This window comes from Macaca thibetana, chromosome 19, assembly GCF_024542745.1.
Source record: "Macaca thibetana thibetana isolate TM-01 chromosome 19, ASM2454274v1, whole genome shotgun sequence".
NCBI classification, from domain to species: domain Eukaryota; kingdom Metazoa; phylum Chordata; class Mammalia; order Primates; family Cercopithecidae; genus Macaca; species Macaca thibetana.
Window position 1 is genome coordinate 38,572,046 of NC_065596.1, and position 15,307 is coordinate 38,587,352.

Below are 15,307 nucleotides of genomic sequence, written 5' to 3' on the forward strand. Positions count from 1 at the left end.
CCACCGCGCCAGGCCGATAACTGATAGAATTTTTTTTTTTTTCTTATGACAGAGTCTCACTCTGTCGCAAAAAAAAAAATTTTTATTTGTTTTTATTTTTATTTATTTTTTTGAGATGGAGTCTCACTCCGTCACCCAGGCTGGAGTGCATTGGCATGATCTCGGCTCACTGCCAGCTCCACCTCCAGGGTTCACGCCATTCTCCTGCCTCAGCCTCCCAAGTAGCTGGTACTACAGGCGCCCACCACCATGCCCGGCTAATTTTTTGTATTTTTAGTAGAGACGGGGTTTCACCGTGTTAGCCAGGATGGTCTCGATCTCATGACCTCGTGATCCGCCCACCTTGGCTTCCCAAAGTGCTGGGATTACAGGCGTGAACCACTGTGCCCGGAAATAGCTGATAGAATGTTTAAAGACCCTTGTGATGATCTGACCGTGGTAGGAATAGGGAGGGGTAACCCGAGTCAGTTTGCACATTGGGAACCTCCTCCACTAGGTCATACAGGCCTTTTGTGTGTAGATGGAATTATCATGTCCCACACTGTACCGGGGCACCTCCCTCGATTAAGGTGATTTGCATCATGCAGGGCCTGCCTATTATTAGGGAGTCTCCTGAACATACGAATGTACGGGGACTGCATACACCTGTTGCTCAATTTCTAGCTAAATGCCTGGAGGTAGGGGATAAATAAATGGCATTCATACGGTGTAATGCCCATGTTTCAAAGAGTTTTCAAAAATTGTTCAGTGGAGAAATGTGCAGGGTCAGTGGAATAAAACAAGTGTGTAAAATTAGATGATGATTGTTTTATACTCTATACGGACAAGCCTAAATTGGAGGGCATTTTGGAAAACTCGCTTGGATACATGAAAACTGCCAAGATCATTATAAAGAAACAACAGGATCCATTCTAGATTGAAAGCAACTTGAAATGATACAGACAGTAGAGTGTAATGCGTGTTTAGTTTGTGCTTGAATAAAAGATGAAAACTACATAAGACATTGAGACAACTGGAGAATTTAGCATGCGGACTGGGGATTGGGTACAGGCTTCAATGTCATTATTTGGGTGAGTGGAAGAACGTACCTGTTCTTTTTTTTTTTTTTTTTTTTTTTTTTTTTGAGACAGAGTCTCGCTCTGTCACCCAGGCTGGAGTGCAGTGGCCGGATCTCAGCTCACTGCAAGCTCCGCCTCCCGGGTTCACGCCATTCTCCTGCCTCAGCCTCCCGAGTAGCTGGGACTACAGGCGCCTGCCACCTCGCCCGGCTAAGTTTTTGTATTTTTAGTAGAGACGGGGTTTCACTGTGTTAGCCAGGATGGTCTCGATCTCCTGACCTCGTGATCCGCCCGTCTCGGCCTCCCAAAGTGCTGGGATTACAGGCTTGAGCCACCTCGCCCGGCCAAACGTACCTGTTCTTAAGGGACATCTGCTTAAGGATATACAAGGTTCGGGGGGGAAAATATCTCCAAACGATATACTTTTATATCTATGCGTGTACATGTGTGCGCGTAGAGCAAGAAAAAAGTACATATGCTGTATATTTCAAAGAACATATAAAACCATGGATGTCAATATACTTCCCTTTAGGTGCGCTGCCTGCGCAGAACCGACAGGTTCTGACCATCTGCAGCTCCCGCGCTCCCCTTCCGGTCCCGCAGCGCTGGGAACTCCATTTCCCAAAAGGCCTTGTATCCCGTGCATGCCCGTTTCCAGGCAGGAAAGCGAAGGGCCTTCTGGGAGGTGAAGTCCTGGGCGGCCGCCGGCCACTGGACGGAAGTGCGTAACGGAAGTGCTGGCGGCCGTGTGTAAGACAAGGCCGGGCGTGCGGACTATCGCGGGGCCTTCTCTGAGGAGGCTGCCTCAGTGGTGAGTGGTGTGTGGAGGAGCGGCGAGGGTGATTGTGAGGGATGGACAGGCGCCCTGGCCTGAGAATGCTGGCGGTGGGAGTGAACGAGTGGGCGGGTGGGACCCGTGAGGGAAACGCGACCCCCGGTGGGTGCGGGCAGAGGCGCGCGCGGTGCGTGAGGGCGCTACCTCCCGTGTCTGGCCAGGTGTCACCGCTTATGCGCCCCTGGGAGGGGAGGGTCCTGTGCTGCAGGCCGAAGGAATGAGGGTCCACTGGAGGCTCTATGAGCAAACCGCAGACCGTTCTCATGAAAGCAGGATGTCGGCAACTGACAAATGCGTCTGCCCCCAGAAAGAATGCTGGGGGGCAGTCATGCCCCACATCCCGTGCTCCTTGAGGTTATCTACAGGAACATCTGGAACCTGTTGAACAAAGAAAGCAATTATGTGGGCCTGTGTTAAATCAAATAGCTGACCGACAGTTACCCCTTCCTCCCTATTCACTCGACCTAATAAATATGAAGGGCTGTAAAAGCTCAGGGCCCTTGTTCCCTAGAATCAAGGAGCCCCCTGACCCCTTCTTTCAAACAGATCCTTTTGTCTTTGTCTTCATTTCTGCCTTCGTCCTCCATTTGGTCCAGAGGCAACCCTGACAAGTAGTGCCCGACCAGGGACCTGAACGAGGAAGGTCTGCCAGAGCAGAGAAAGTGAAACTGATTAGAGGAACTAGGAACCCCTGGAAGGAAGAGTCTGCATATAAGAATATAAGGTCAGTTCCCTGAGGAGTTTCTGAATCAGGGTAACATGGGGCAGAATTTGTCTTTTGAGGAGCAACATTATGTGCAGCTGCTTAAAGTTTTACTTAATCTGGTGCTCAGGTTAGTTCTCAAACATTAAGCTTTTACAGGAGGTTATTACACATAACCCATGGTTTCTGCAGACAGGTACCCTGGCTGTGGAAAATTGAGACCAAGTAGGAGGATTGAAACGAGCTTATCAGAAAGCTCTTAAAGTGGATCCTTCTGTTTTCTCTGCTTGGGGTTTGGTCTGTACTGTTCTCCTGCCATTGTCCCCTTCTTATTCTGCTGGACAGCAGGAGCTATGTTCTGAATCTCAAAAATGGAAAGAATCTTTTGTCTCACCAACAGCGCCTATTGAAAATGATAAACAGGAGAGGGAGGATGAGAACTGGCCTGTACTGCCCCCAGTAGCAGAAATAGAGATCCCAATACAAAAAATTCTGTGTGCTGCAGCCATAGCTGGCGAGCCACTAGGACCTTGCGCTTTTCCTATCACCTTAAGGCCTGATCCAAATAATCCATAGCAGTTTATTCATGAACACACTCCAGTAAAATTTAAAGTATTGAACTAATTAAAAGCTAGTGTGGTTACTAATGGAATACAGAGCCCATTTACTTTAGGATTGTTAGAATCTGTATTCAGCGCTGTGTGCTTCCCACCCTTGGATATAAAGCATTTAGCTTGCACTTGTTTGTCCGCTAGTGCATATCTGACATGGAATTTAAATTGGCAAGAAATGTGTGCAGACCAGGCTAGACAGAATCTTGCCGCTGGACATGGGAACATTACAGAGGAAATGCTGTTGGGTAGTGACTCTTATTCAGACCTGGTGTAACAATTGCACTTCCAGATGCCGCTTACCATCAGTGTGCCTTGGCTGCTAAGCATGCCTGGGCCACCATTCCTGAGAAAGGGGCCCCAGTATAATCTTTTCCGCATATCATGCAAAAATCACAAGAGCTCTATGCACAGTTTATTGCATGGTTACAACAGGCAGTGCAGCGTCAAATTCCTCATACTGCTGCTGCGAAAATGCTTACTTTGACCCTAGCTTTTGAAAATGCAAATGCAGATTGTAAATGTGCATTAGCACCTGTGAGATGTACAAAGAGCTTGGGAAATTTTCTCAAAGCCTGTGAGGTGTGGGAACTGAACTCCATCGTTCAACAATGTTAGCTCAAGCAATGGCTAATTTAGTAGTGAACAAATCTGAAAAGGGCCAAGGGTTGAGCCCTAAAGTGGGAAAATGTTATAACTGTGGAAAAATTGGACATTTCAAAAAAGAATGCCATCAGACCTCTAGGCGGAAGGGATCTTATAATGCAGTACCTGCCCCCTCCCCAAACACACACACACACACACAAACACCGGGACTCTGCCCTTGCCATAATAAAGGAAATCATTGGGCTAATCAATATTGCTAAAAATTTCATCAGAATGGCACCCCGCTGTCAGGAAATGAAAATGGGGCCTGGGCCCAGCCCCTCAAACAATGAGGGCATTCCCCATCCAGGCCACAACCCGGCTACAGGGGTGGGTTCCTGGAGGAACATTGACTCCCTCTCCTCTGGAACACCCGGGAGTGCAGGATTAGATGGCCCAGTCAGAGAAAGGGTCACGTTAGTTGGAGGAGAGAAACCCACCAAAATCCCACCAACATTTGGGGACCTTTGCCAACAGGATATAAAGGATTAATTTTAGGCCAAAGCCATCTTAACTTACAGGGCATTACTGTGGTCCCTGGGATTGTTGACTCTGATTATGAAAGAGAAATTCAAGTAATTGTAATGTCACAACATCTTTGGGTTTTTTTTTGTTTGTTTTTTGTTGTTTTTTTTTTTTTTTTTTGAGACCGACTCTGGCTCTGTCGCCCAGGCTGGAGTGCAGTGGCCGGATCTCAGCTCACTGCAAGCTCCACCTCCCGGGTTTACGCCATTCTCCTGCCTCAGCCTCCCGAGTAGCTGGGACTACAGGCGCCCGCCACGTCACCTGGCTAGTTTTTTGTTTTTTTTTTTTAGTAGAGACGGGGTTTCACCGTGTTAGCCAGGATGGTCTCGATCTCCTGACCTCGTGATCCGCCCATCTCAGCCTCCCAAAGTGCTGGGATTACAGGCTTGAGCCACCGTGCCCGGCCCATCTTTGGGTTTTTAAACCTGGGGAATATATTGCTCAGCTATGGCTTATTATTATTATTCTCTGCAAATTACACCCTTCTTCACAAAAGGAGAAAACAGGAAATCAAGAATTTGGGAGTACAACTACACATGAAATTTACCTATCCCAACCCATAGCTTCTAATTGACCCACCTGTGCAGTGCAAATTAAAGGAAAGAAGTGCTATGGACGTGTGGACACGGGAGCAGATGTTTCAGTAATATCCAAAAACAGTTGACCCCCATCTTGGCCCCTGCAATTAACCTCTACATCCTTAGTGGGAGTAGGAACAGCTCAAAGTGTTCAACAGAGTGCTGAAATTTTACTTTGTCTAGGTCCAGATGGACAGCCATGTACTTTTCAACCTTATGTTGCAAATCTCTGGGGCTGAGATTTACTTACAGCATGGGATATGAGACTCACAAATGAAAAGTTTGATAATCCAGGATTTAAAATATTGAAGGAAATGTGATATCAGAGTGGGAAAGGCTTGGGAAAGTTCCTACAGGGAAACCCCAATCCAATATCGGTAACTGGGCAAACGGATAGGACAGGGCTAGGGCATCAGAATTTCTGATAGGGGTCATTGATACTTCTCCTCCACCCACTGCCTTGCCGCTAGAGTGGCTGACTGATAAACCTGTGTGGGTGGATCAATGGCCCCTATCACAGGAGAAACTGACTCAACTCCATCAGCTGGTAAGAAAGCAGTTGGATGCAGGCTGTACGAAAGAATCAGTTAGTGCTTGGAATTCACCAGTATTTGTGACCCCAAAAAAGTCAGGAAAATGGCAACTGCTGCATAATTTGAGAGTTAATGCACAAATTAAACCAGTGGGTGCATTACGGCAAGGTCTGCCATCCCCAGCAGCCATTCCAAAAGATTAGTCTCTTATAGTAATAGATCTTAAAGACTGTTTTTTTACTATACCATTACACAAGAAGGACAAGCCTCAATTCGCCTTCTCTGTGCCTTCTGTTAATCAGAGAGAGCCTGTCTCTCATGATCAATGAAAAGTTTTATTACCCCAGGGCATGCTCAACAGTCCTATGTTATGTCAGCATTTTGTAGGAAAAGCATTGAAGGAGCCTCAGAATATGTTTCCCACCACCTACGTCATTCATTATATGGATAATGTTTTTTTTTGGTTGCTCCTACAGATCAAGTATTATACCAGTTATTCAGAGAAATAAAATGGGCTTTAACTCAATGGAATCTCAAAATAGCTCCTGAAAAGGTGCAAACAACCTCCCCATACCAGTACTTAGGTACTATTGTTACTGAAAAAAGTATTTAGCCTTAGAAAGTAGCTCTTTGTAAGAACAAATTACAAACTCTGAATACCTTTCGACAGTTATTAGGGGATATTAATTGGCTGTGCCCAATGCTAGGTATTGCTCCTTATCAACTCACTCATCTTTATCAAACCCTCCAAGGAGATTCTTCATTAGATTCCCCTCAGCAACTTACTAAGGAGGCAGAAGCTGAATTACAGCTTGTAGAACAGATGTTTCAGCAACGACATGCCTCCCGGCTACAACCACAAAAGACTTTGCTTTTGTTTTTTCTTGCTACCCCCCATTCTCCAGCAGGACTTTTAGGTCAATTCATAGACAAAATTATAATGGTAATAGAATGGTTTTTTTAATCCAAACAGTAAAATCTTTGCAAGTTTATCTTTCTTTAGTCACACAATTTATAACAATAGGCAGGCATAGATCAAAAATGCTTACAGGATATGATCCTGATAAAATTATTGTTACCTTGGATTCCCAACAACAGGCTGAGGCCTGGAGGTGTCGACTGCGTGGCAGATCACTTTCCCTGATTTTGTAGAAATAATAGATAACCATTATCCATCAGACAAAATTTTGCAATTTTATAAAATTCACCCTTTTATTCCCCCTGTGATTACTCATCACAAACCCATTTCAGGTGGACAGACCTATTTTACCGATGGCTCTTCCAAAACCTGCACAGCCATTTATGGACTTAAACATACTCAAATAATAAAGACCCCTAGAGTTTCAGTTCAGCACTCCGAATTAATGGCAGTTATTCAAGTTTTAAAGCTCAACCTTTATTTCCTATTGTCTGTAATTCAGCCTATGTTGTAAATGTAGCTAGTTGCATTAAAACTGCCACTATCAAGAGCACCTTAAAACCAGAACTGCTTAACCTATTTCTGAGACTCCAAAAAGCTGTTTGCTCTCATACTGCCCCTTTTCATATTTCTTGTATCTGATCTCACGCGCAATTTCCTGGGCCACTATCTCTAGGTAATGATAGAGCAGATAAATTCATCAGTTCTGTATTTCAGTAAGCCCAAGCTTCCCATGCTTTACTGCATCAAAACACCTCTGCCCTTACTCGTTATGTGTCATCTGCCTCGCAGCCAGGTTCGAGCTGTTGTACAAGCCTGCCCCACTTGCCAGCATATCCCTGGTGTTGCACCCGTGGAAGGATGCAACCCATGAGGCTTGGCTCCAAATGAAATCTGGCAGATGAATGCTACATATATAGAGAGAGCAGCCTTTGGCAAACTCCGCTATGTTCATGTAACTATAGACGCTTACTCCCATATATTACATGCCACATGCCAAACTGGGGAAACAGCTGGTCATGTCTGACGATATTGTCTGTCATCATTCGCCCATATACAGGTCCCTAAACAATTTAAAACTGACAGTGGACCTGCTTATGTTAGTCATGCTTTCCAAATTTTTTACAATTGTGGGCAATCAATCATAAAACAGGAATTCCATACAATTCCTGAGGGCAAGGCATTATTGAGCGGGCACACCAAACACTACAACGTATGCTGAAAAAACAAAAAGGGAGAATAGGAGACCAATTACCACCTCAAACAAAATTACATTTAGCCTTGTTTACTACTATTGTTTTTTTTTTTGTTTTTTTTGTTTTTTTTGAGACGGAGTCTCGCTCTGTCGCCCAGGCTGGAGTGCAGTGGCCAGATCTCAGCTCACTGCAAGCTCCGCCTCCCGGGTTTACGGCATTCTCCTGCCTCAGCCTCCGGAGTAGCTGGGACTACAGGTACCCGCCACTGCGCCCGGCTAATTTTTGTATTTTTAGTAGCAGCAGGGTTTCACCGTTGTCTTGATCTCCTGACCTCGTGATCCACCCGCCTTGGCCTCCCAAAGTGCTGGGATTACAGGCATGAGCCACCGCGCCCGGCTGCCTTGTTTACTTTAAATTGTTTGACTCCTGGTATGGAGGGCAAGACTCCAGCAGAACGACACTGGCAAGTGCTAGAGGAAAAGAGGCAAGTTTATCCAAAAGTGTTATGGAAATCCCTGGAAGAGGGACAATGGAAAGGTCTGGTGGATTTGCTGACGTGGGGACGAGGGTATGCTTGTGTTTTACAGGAGATGGACAAACCGTGTGGGTGCCCTCCAGGTGTGTGTGACCATGGAATGGGAGACCAGAGGGATCCATGGTATTCAACCATGGGCCTGTTCCCTCCAGTACGAGCCATGAGCCAGCGGAATCTGAATGCGAAGACAGAACGAGGGCCGACCGGAGTCACAATGACAGCCAACCCCATAACATGGGGACAGATCAAGAAAACCACACAGGAAGCTGAGAAACTGCTGGAGCGCCAGGGTCAGGCAAAAACCCCTGACTCCATGTTCTTGGCCATGCTAGCTGTAGTGTCCTGTGCGGTATGTTTCCCCTGTGTAGAGGCAAAAACATATTGGGCATATGTTCCTAACCCACCAGCAGTGCGATTGGTACTCTGGAGTGACACTCCTCCTGAAATATATCATGATCAGGGAGCATGGGCACCAGGACCCCTAACTCCCCCTGACACAGAACAATAGCATCAATTACACCACCCCATTGGAAGGACTCCCTTTATGTATCACCACGGATATGTCACTCAACTGCAGCTGTCTTGCAGTCCAATCTTAGGCATGGTTAAATCACCACGGAAAAATTATGTATTCATTAGGCCTCAGCTCCATTAATGTTACTGGTGTGTTCACCAATCACTTCTGGCCCCATCACTCAAATTGTATTGATTATACGGAATGGGCTCCCTTTGATATTTCTCACCCCCCTCCTTGGACCCAGTGTCTTGGCCCCTTGGCCAGACAACTCTGTGTGAATGGGAAACATTGACTGGGGTTCCCTTGGCCATTTAGATGGGAAAGATGAAAATCAGATCTCTTGGCACAAACTTCACTGGCACTGGTGGCGGACCTTCAACACCTCTTCGCCACATCACACTGGGATTCAATCCCCCAGTTGACTGCACAACTTGCTTGGCACAGGACAGGCTTTAGCCCAGCCTTACCTTAGTGGCGTCATCTAGGAAAAAGAGGCCCAATTCAGGAATCAATATGGAAGGCAACACTCCCATTTATGAATAACAGCATCTGGGTTAGAACATTATCCAATAATAGTAATATTACTCAACACAGTTTTAATATCACCTTTGTAAAAAATATTACCAATTTATGGTTTGTGGGGTTTTTTTGTTGTTGTTGTGGTTATTTGAGATGGAGTCTTGCTGTGTCACCCAGGCTGGAGTGCAGTGGTGCGATCTCAGGTCACTGCAGCCTCTACCTCCCGGGTTCAAGCAGTTCTCTGCCTCAGCCTCCCGAGTAGCTGGGATTATAGGCGCCCACCACACCAGGCTATTTTTTGTTTTTTGTATTTTTAGTAGAAATGGAATTTCACCATCTTGGCCAGGCTGCTCTTGAACTCCTGACCTGGTGATCCACCTGCCTTGGCCTCCCAAAGTGCTGGGATTACAGGCGTGAGCCACCACGCCTGGCTGGTTTGTATTTTTAATTCCTATGTTTTTCTAGCATCTAAGAAGGAGCAACTCCAAGTAAACATCACCCAATTGACTTGTGACTCTTGTCAACTGTATCACTGCCTCAAGCATAGCACAATACAAACACACAACATCCCCACTCTAATAATTCTGGGTCGTATCCCTGGGTTATGGATCCCTGTCAATTTGTCCAAACCTTGGGCTGCCACCCCTGCTTTACATTTTGTAAAACTCCTTACCCAGCTCACTCATTGTGCACATAAAGCCTTAAACATAGTAATTTTTACTGTAATCTTAGTCACACTAATAACCTCGGTTGTGGTGTCCTCAGTAGCACTACATAGTTCTATTCAAACAGCCCAATATGTAGAAAATTGGACACGTACAGCCAACCAGGCATGGATGCTTCAAAATAAAATTAATACCGAATTACAAACAAAGGTAGCAGTGTTAAAGACTACTGTTCTGTGGCTGGGAAAGCAGGTACAAAGTTTGCAATTGCAGAAGCAATTGCACTGTCATTTCAATCATATTCATATTTGTGTGATCAATTTGGAATAGAACCAAAGTAAATATCCATGGAACCTTGTAAAAGCTCATTTGCAGGGAGCTTTTACATCCAATATTACTTTTGATATCAGTAACTTAGAGTAAAATTCTTAACTTGAATAAGCAAACTTAAAAATAACAGCCCTCTTTTAGAAGCTTAAACAGAATTCCAGCAGGACTTAGATAGCCTCAACCCCTGGACCTACTTAAACATAACCTCAATGTCTCTTTTAGAAGAATAATGTTGTTATGTCTCTGTTTTTTTGCTTATAGTCTATAGGATCAGGTGAACCACCAACCAGCAATTGAAAGCTGCACAGCCTGAAATTACCTTTATTCAATTAATGCAAAAACAAAAAGGGGGAGATATTGGAGGCCGAAGGAATGAGGGTCGTGACCAACTCAATATACTACTGGAGGCTCTATGAGCAAACAGCAAACTGTTCTCATGAAAGCAAGATGCTGGCAAACTGACAAACTGTGTCTGCCACCAGAAGGAATGCTGGGGGCAGTCATGTCCCAGGTCCCATGCTCCTTGAGGTTATCTACAGGAACATCTAGAACCTGTTGAACAAAGAAAGCAATCATGTGGGCCTGTGTTAAATAGCTGACTGACAGTTATCCCTTCCTCCCTATTCACTCTACCTAATAAATATGAAGGGCTGTAAAAGCTCAGGGCCCTTGTTCCCTAGAATCAAGGAGCCCCCTGACCCCTTCTTTCAAACAGATCCTTTTGTCTTTGTCTCATTTCTGCATTCATCCTCCTCCGTTCGGTCCAGAAGCAACCGTGACAGTCCTGCATGTGTTGATGCCACCTGTCTGTGCAGGTGTGACCTCAGGTTTGTGAGTATCCCTTATACTTGTTATCATCACTGCCTATTTGCTCTTCCTCTAGCCTCTGGCAACCACTAATCCACGTTATGTGTCTAGATTTGCCTCTTCTGGATACTTCATATAAATGAAGTTATACAATATGTGGTTTCCTGTGTCTGGCATTTTACTACTGAACATGTTTTCAGAGTTCATCCATGTTGTAGCATGTATCAGTTTTTCATTCTTCTTTATGGCTGAATAATACTCCATTGTAGGCCGGGCGCGGTGGCTCACGCCTGTAATCCCAGCACTTTAGGAGGCCGAGGTGGGCGGATTATGAGGTCAGGAGATCGAGACCATCCTGCCTAACACAGTGAAACCCTGTCTCTACTAAAGAATACAAAAAAATAGGCCGGGCGCGGTGGCTCACGCCTGTAATCCCAGCACTTTGGGAGGCCGAGGCGGGCAGATCACAAGGTCAGGAGATCGAGACCACGGTGAAACCCCGTCTCTACTAAAAATACAAAAAAAAATTAGCCGGGCGCAGTTGTGGGCGCCTGTAGTCCCAGCTACTCGGGAGGCTGAGGCAGGAGAATGGCGTGAACCCGGGAGGCGGAGCTTGCAGTGAGCCGAGATCGCGCCACTGCACTCCAGCCTGGGCGACAGAGCGAGACTCCGTCTCAAAAAAAAAAAAAGAATACAAAAAATTAGCTGGGCGTAGTGGCGAGTGCCTACAGTCCCAGCTACTCGGGAGGCTGAGGCAGGAGAATGGCGTGAACCCAGGAGGCAGAGGTTGCAGTGAGCTGAGATTGTGCCACTGCACTCCAGCCTGGGTGACAGAGCAAGACTCCGTCTCAAAAAAAAAAAAAAATACTCCATTGTACGGATATACCACAGTTTGTTTACTCATTCTAGACGTTGGGGTTGTTGCCAACTCTTCTGATATTATAAATGCTACTGCTGTGAACATTCATGTACAGGTGTTTGTGTGGATGTATATTTTTAATTTGGGAAGGGGATGCCATGGGTGGGACCTAGGCTTGTGAAGAGCCTGGCCTGGGTGTATCTCTCTGTCCCAGGAGCGCCTGTGTGTATGGCCATGACCACACCCTCTCCTTGCTGCCTGTGCTCATTAGCCGTGCTTCATTTCCAGAATCCCAGGCCTGGGCCCCTGAAGTCAAAGCCAGGAGCCTAGAGCCTCACTGGTGTGTAGGATCAAAGAGAAGGTGGCAGTGGCCCTGGAAACAAACCTGTCTCTGCAAGAGTCACTAGCAACCTGGGACCTCTGCCCAGGACTGAGACCTCAGGTGCCCCCTACCCTGTAGCTGCTGAGGCCAAGCAATGTGGAGACAGAGCAGTGGGTGAGGTGATGGAGCCTGAGGTGCCAGGTGAGGTAGATGGTGGGGTGGCAGTCACAGTGGTATAGGGGGCAGGTATAGGGCTAGATATTTTCAGAAACCAGATATCCCTCTAAAACACAGCCTGCTTCTGCTTCCTTCATTCCACTGCCCTGCCTTCCTCAGCCTGCTCTAAGCCACTACCTCCTCACAGTTCTCCTGCTTCCCATTGCCCCCTTCATCACTCTCCACTCAGCATTGGGTAGAGAGGGTCTTTTACCCCTGACTGGTGAGGCCACCCCTCACTGTAAACCCTCCATCACTGCCCAGGCCATCAGAGTATGGTTGGCAAACTCTTCTGTAAAACACAAGCAGCAGGCTGGGTGCAGTGGCTCATGCCTGTAATCCCAGCACTTTGGGAGGCCAAGGCAGGTGGATCACCTGAGGTCAGGAGTATGAGACCAGCCTGGCCAACATGGTGAAACCCTGTCTCTACTAAAAACACAAAACTAGCTGGGCGTGGTGGTGCATGCCTGTTGACAGCAAATGTTGTCAGCTTTGTAGGCTCAGAGGGAAAACCAAAGATGTTACAAAGGTACCTATCTAACAAGAGAAAAACACATGTCCATACATTTTATTAATAAAATCCAAAACTTCATTAAGTGTAATTCATTCCTTAAATTAATCAATGAGCAAAAAGCTTTTCACAAGAGGTTTCATTTTATACATAGGAAACAGACCCCAAGGGATGTGAGCAGCACAGAATCACAGCAGAGAGTGGTGAAGATTTGATCCTAGATCTGACAGACTACCATCATACTTGCCATTCTCAGCTTAGGAATAAGATGGGGAGGAAGGTGTAGGTACTGGGCAAATCAGGGCCCAAAGAGTCTGTTCAGTACTCTTGCCTCTGTGGGAAGGAACAAAAGACCCCACATCTGCCCTTCCTTCCTGGGAGTCTCTGTTAGGACCTGAATTCAGTGCAGCTGGAATGATCAATTTTTCTCTCTTTAGAGCACTCACCCACTTGACATCTCACTTTGTTCTCACATAGTCCTCATATAGGTATCCTGTGGCTGCTGTCCTTGAAACCTGATAGCATGGAGCTGAGGCCTCAGACTATAACAGGGCACATAATTTTGCATGAACTTCAAGAAGAGGCTGGGCTGGGCATGGTGGCTCATGCCTGTAATCCTAGCACTTTGGGGGGCCGAAGAGAGTAGATCACCTGAGCTCAGGAATTCGAGACCAGCCTGGCCAACATGGCGAAACTGTGTCTTTACTAAAAACACAAAAATTATCCCGGCATGGTGGCAGGTGCCTATAATCCCAAGCTACTCGGGAGGCTGAGGCAGGAGAAGCGCTTGAATCCGGGTGACAGAGCCTCTAATAAGCCGAGATAGAACCATTCCACCCCAGCCTGGACGACAGAGGGAAACTCCGTCTCAAAATTAAAAAAAAAAAAAATTAAAATTAAAAAAAAATTAGGCTGGGACACCTTTTCCGGAAGGGCTACTTACTACAGGGGAGCTGTCTAAGGTGCTGAAATGTCCTAGCCCTGCGCCGTCCAATATGGTAGGTATGATTAAATTCAAATAAAATTACAAGTTCCATTTCCCAGTCAGACTAGCTATGTTTCTAGTACTCAGGAGCTACATGGGGCTGATGGTGCCATATTAGACAGCACAACTCCAGAACTTTTCCATCCTCACAGAACATTCTAGAGTTTAATTTGAATGCTAGTTACACAGGGCTGTGCATTTACCAAATTCACTAAGCTGAGCACTTGTACTTCTGTAAAACATGTATATGTAATTTTGAAAGCACAAAGTTTCACATCTCCGCCTGCCAGTCACTTTACCAAACAACCTTTGGTTTAACTTCTCTGTGCCCCAGTTTCCCAACCTGTAAAAGACAGTAATGATAATACCTCCCCTTTGATTGGTTGAGAGTACCACCAAAGGTGTTTGCTGGCTGGCCTGACCTGCAGGAGGTGCTCAGGAAAGGGGAGCTGCTGCTGTCATTTGGTGGAAGTGGGTCCCCTTATTTGGCTACCAGGGCCTGAACACTGCCACATTCCAACACATCGTCCCCATGTTAAGGAACTCAGCATCACACAGCAAGTCCTTGAGAAGCCCAAAGCCAGAGGCAATGTGGGGGCAGCAGCACAGGTGGCTGTGGCTGCCTATGAAGACCCAGTCTAGGTCCAGAGGAGGTACCCAGATGAGGTGGGGTGTCTGTGTGGACGGCTTTCTGTTATAGAGGCAGGCGTCTGAGGCACAGGTCTTAAGCATCAAATCAGGAATCCTCTTTCTGTGGAACCCCAAGGCCAGTGACCCCCTTGCCCTTCCTGGGAGTCAGGAGCAGAAGGAGGGTGTGCAAGTGGCATGGCTCCCTCACACTCACACAGGCACCCTCACCCTCAGTCCTCACACAGCCACCCTAACCCTCAGCCCTCACAAAGGCATCCTCACCCTCAACCTTCACACAGTCACCCGCACCCTCAGCCCTCACACAGGCACCCTCAGCCTTCACATAGGCACCCTCAGCCCTCACACAGCCATCCTCAGCCCTCACACAGGCACCCTCAACCTCACACAGCCACCCTCAGCCCTCACACAGGCACCCTCACTCTCACACAACCACCCTCAGCCCTCACACAGGCACCCTCATCCTCACACAACCACCCTCAGCCCTCACAAAGACACCCTCAGCCCTCACACAGGCACTCTCAGCCTCACACAGGCACCCTCAGCCTCAGCCCTCACACAGCCACCCTCAGCCTCACACAGGCACCCTCACCCTCAGCCCTCACACAGCCACCCTCAGCCCTCACACAGGCATTCTCAGCCTCACACAGGCACCCTCAGCCCTTACACAGGCACCTTCAGACCTCATACAGCCATCCTCACCCTCAGACAGCCACCCTCAGCCTCACACAGGCACCTTCACACTCAGCCCTCACACAGCTGCCCTCACCCTCACCCTCACACAGGCACC

The 15,307-nt window shown here is 47.0% G+C and overlaps 2 protein-coding genes across 5 annotated transcripts in view; one reads left to right on the plus strand and one right to left on the minus strand.

Moving 5' to 3' along the window:
- Positions 1-10,885, plus strand: part of ERVK3-1 (endogenous retrovirus group K3 member 1) — a 226,536-nt gene extending 215,651 nt beyond the window's left edge. For 2 of the 4 annotated variants that reach the window (XM_050768700.1, XM_050768701.1), the window contains exons 2-4: positions 1,795-1,869; positions 8,191-8,487; positions 10,431-10,885. In XM_050768700.1, coding sequence (XP_050624657.1) covers positions 8,194-8,487; positions 10,431-10,466 — 330 coding nt within the window. In that variant the 5' untranslated portion in view covers positions 1,795-1,869; positions 8,191-8,193 and the 3' untranslated portion in view covers positions 10,467-10,885. Of the gene's footprint in view, positions 1-1,763; positions 1,870-2,439; positions 2,622-8,190; positions 8,488-10,430 lie in introns of those variants that run through there. The other 2 variants (XM_050768702.1, XM_050768703.1) reach the window with 2 other exon arrangements.
- The window catches only part of ZSCAN18 (zinc finger and SCAN domain containing 18), a 407,087-nt gene that overhangs the window by 213,348 nt on the left and 178,432 nt on the right, over positions 1-15,307 (minus strand). The gene's annotated exons all lie outside the window — the stretch shown is intronic.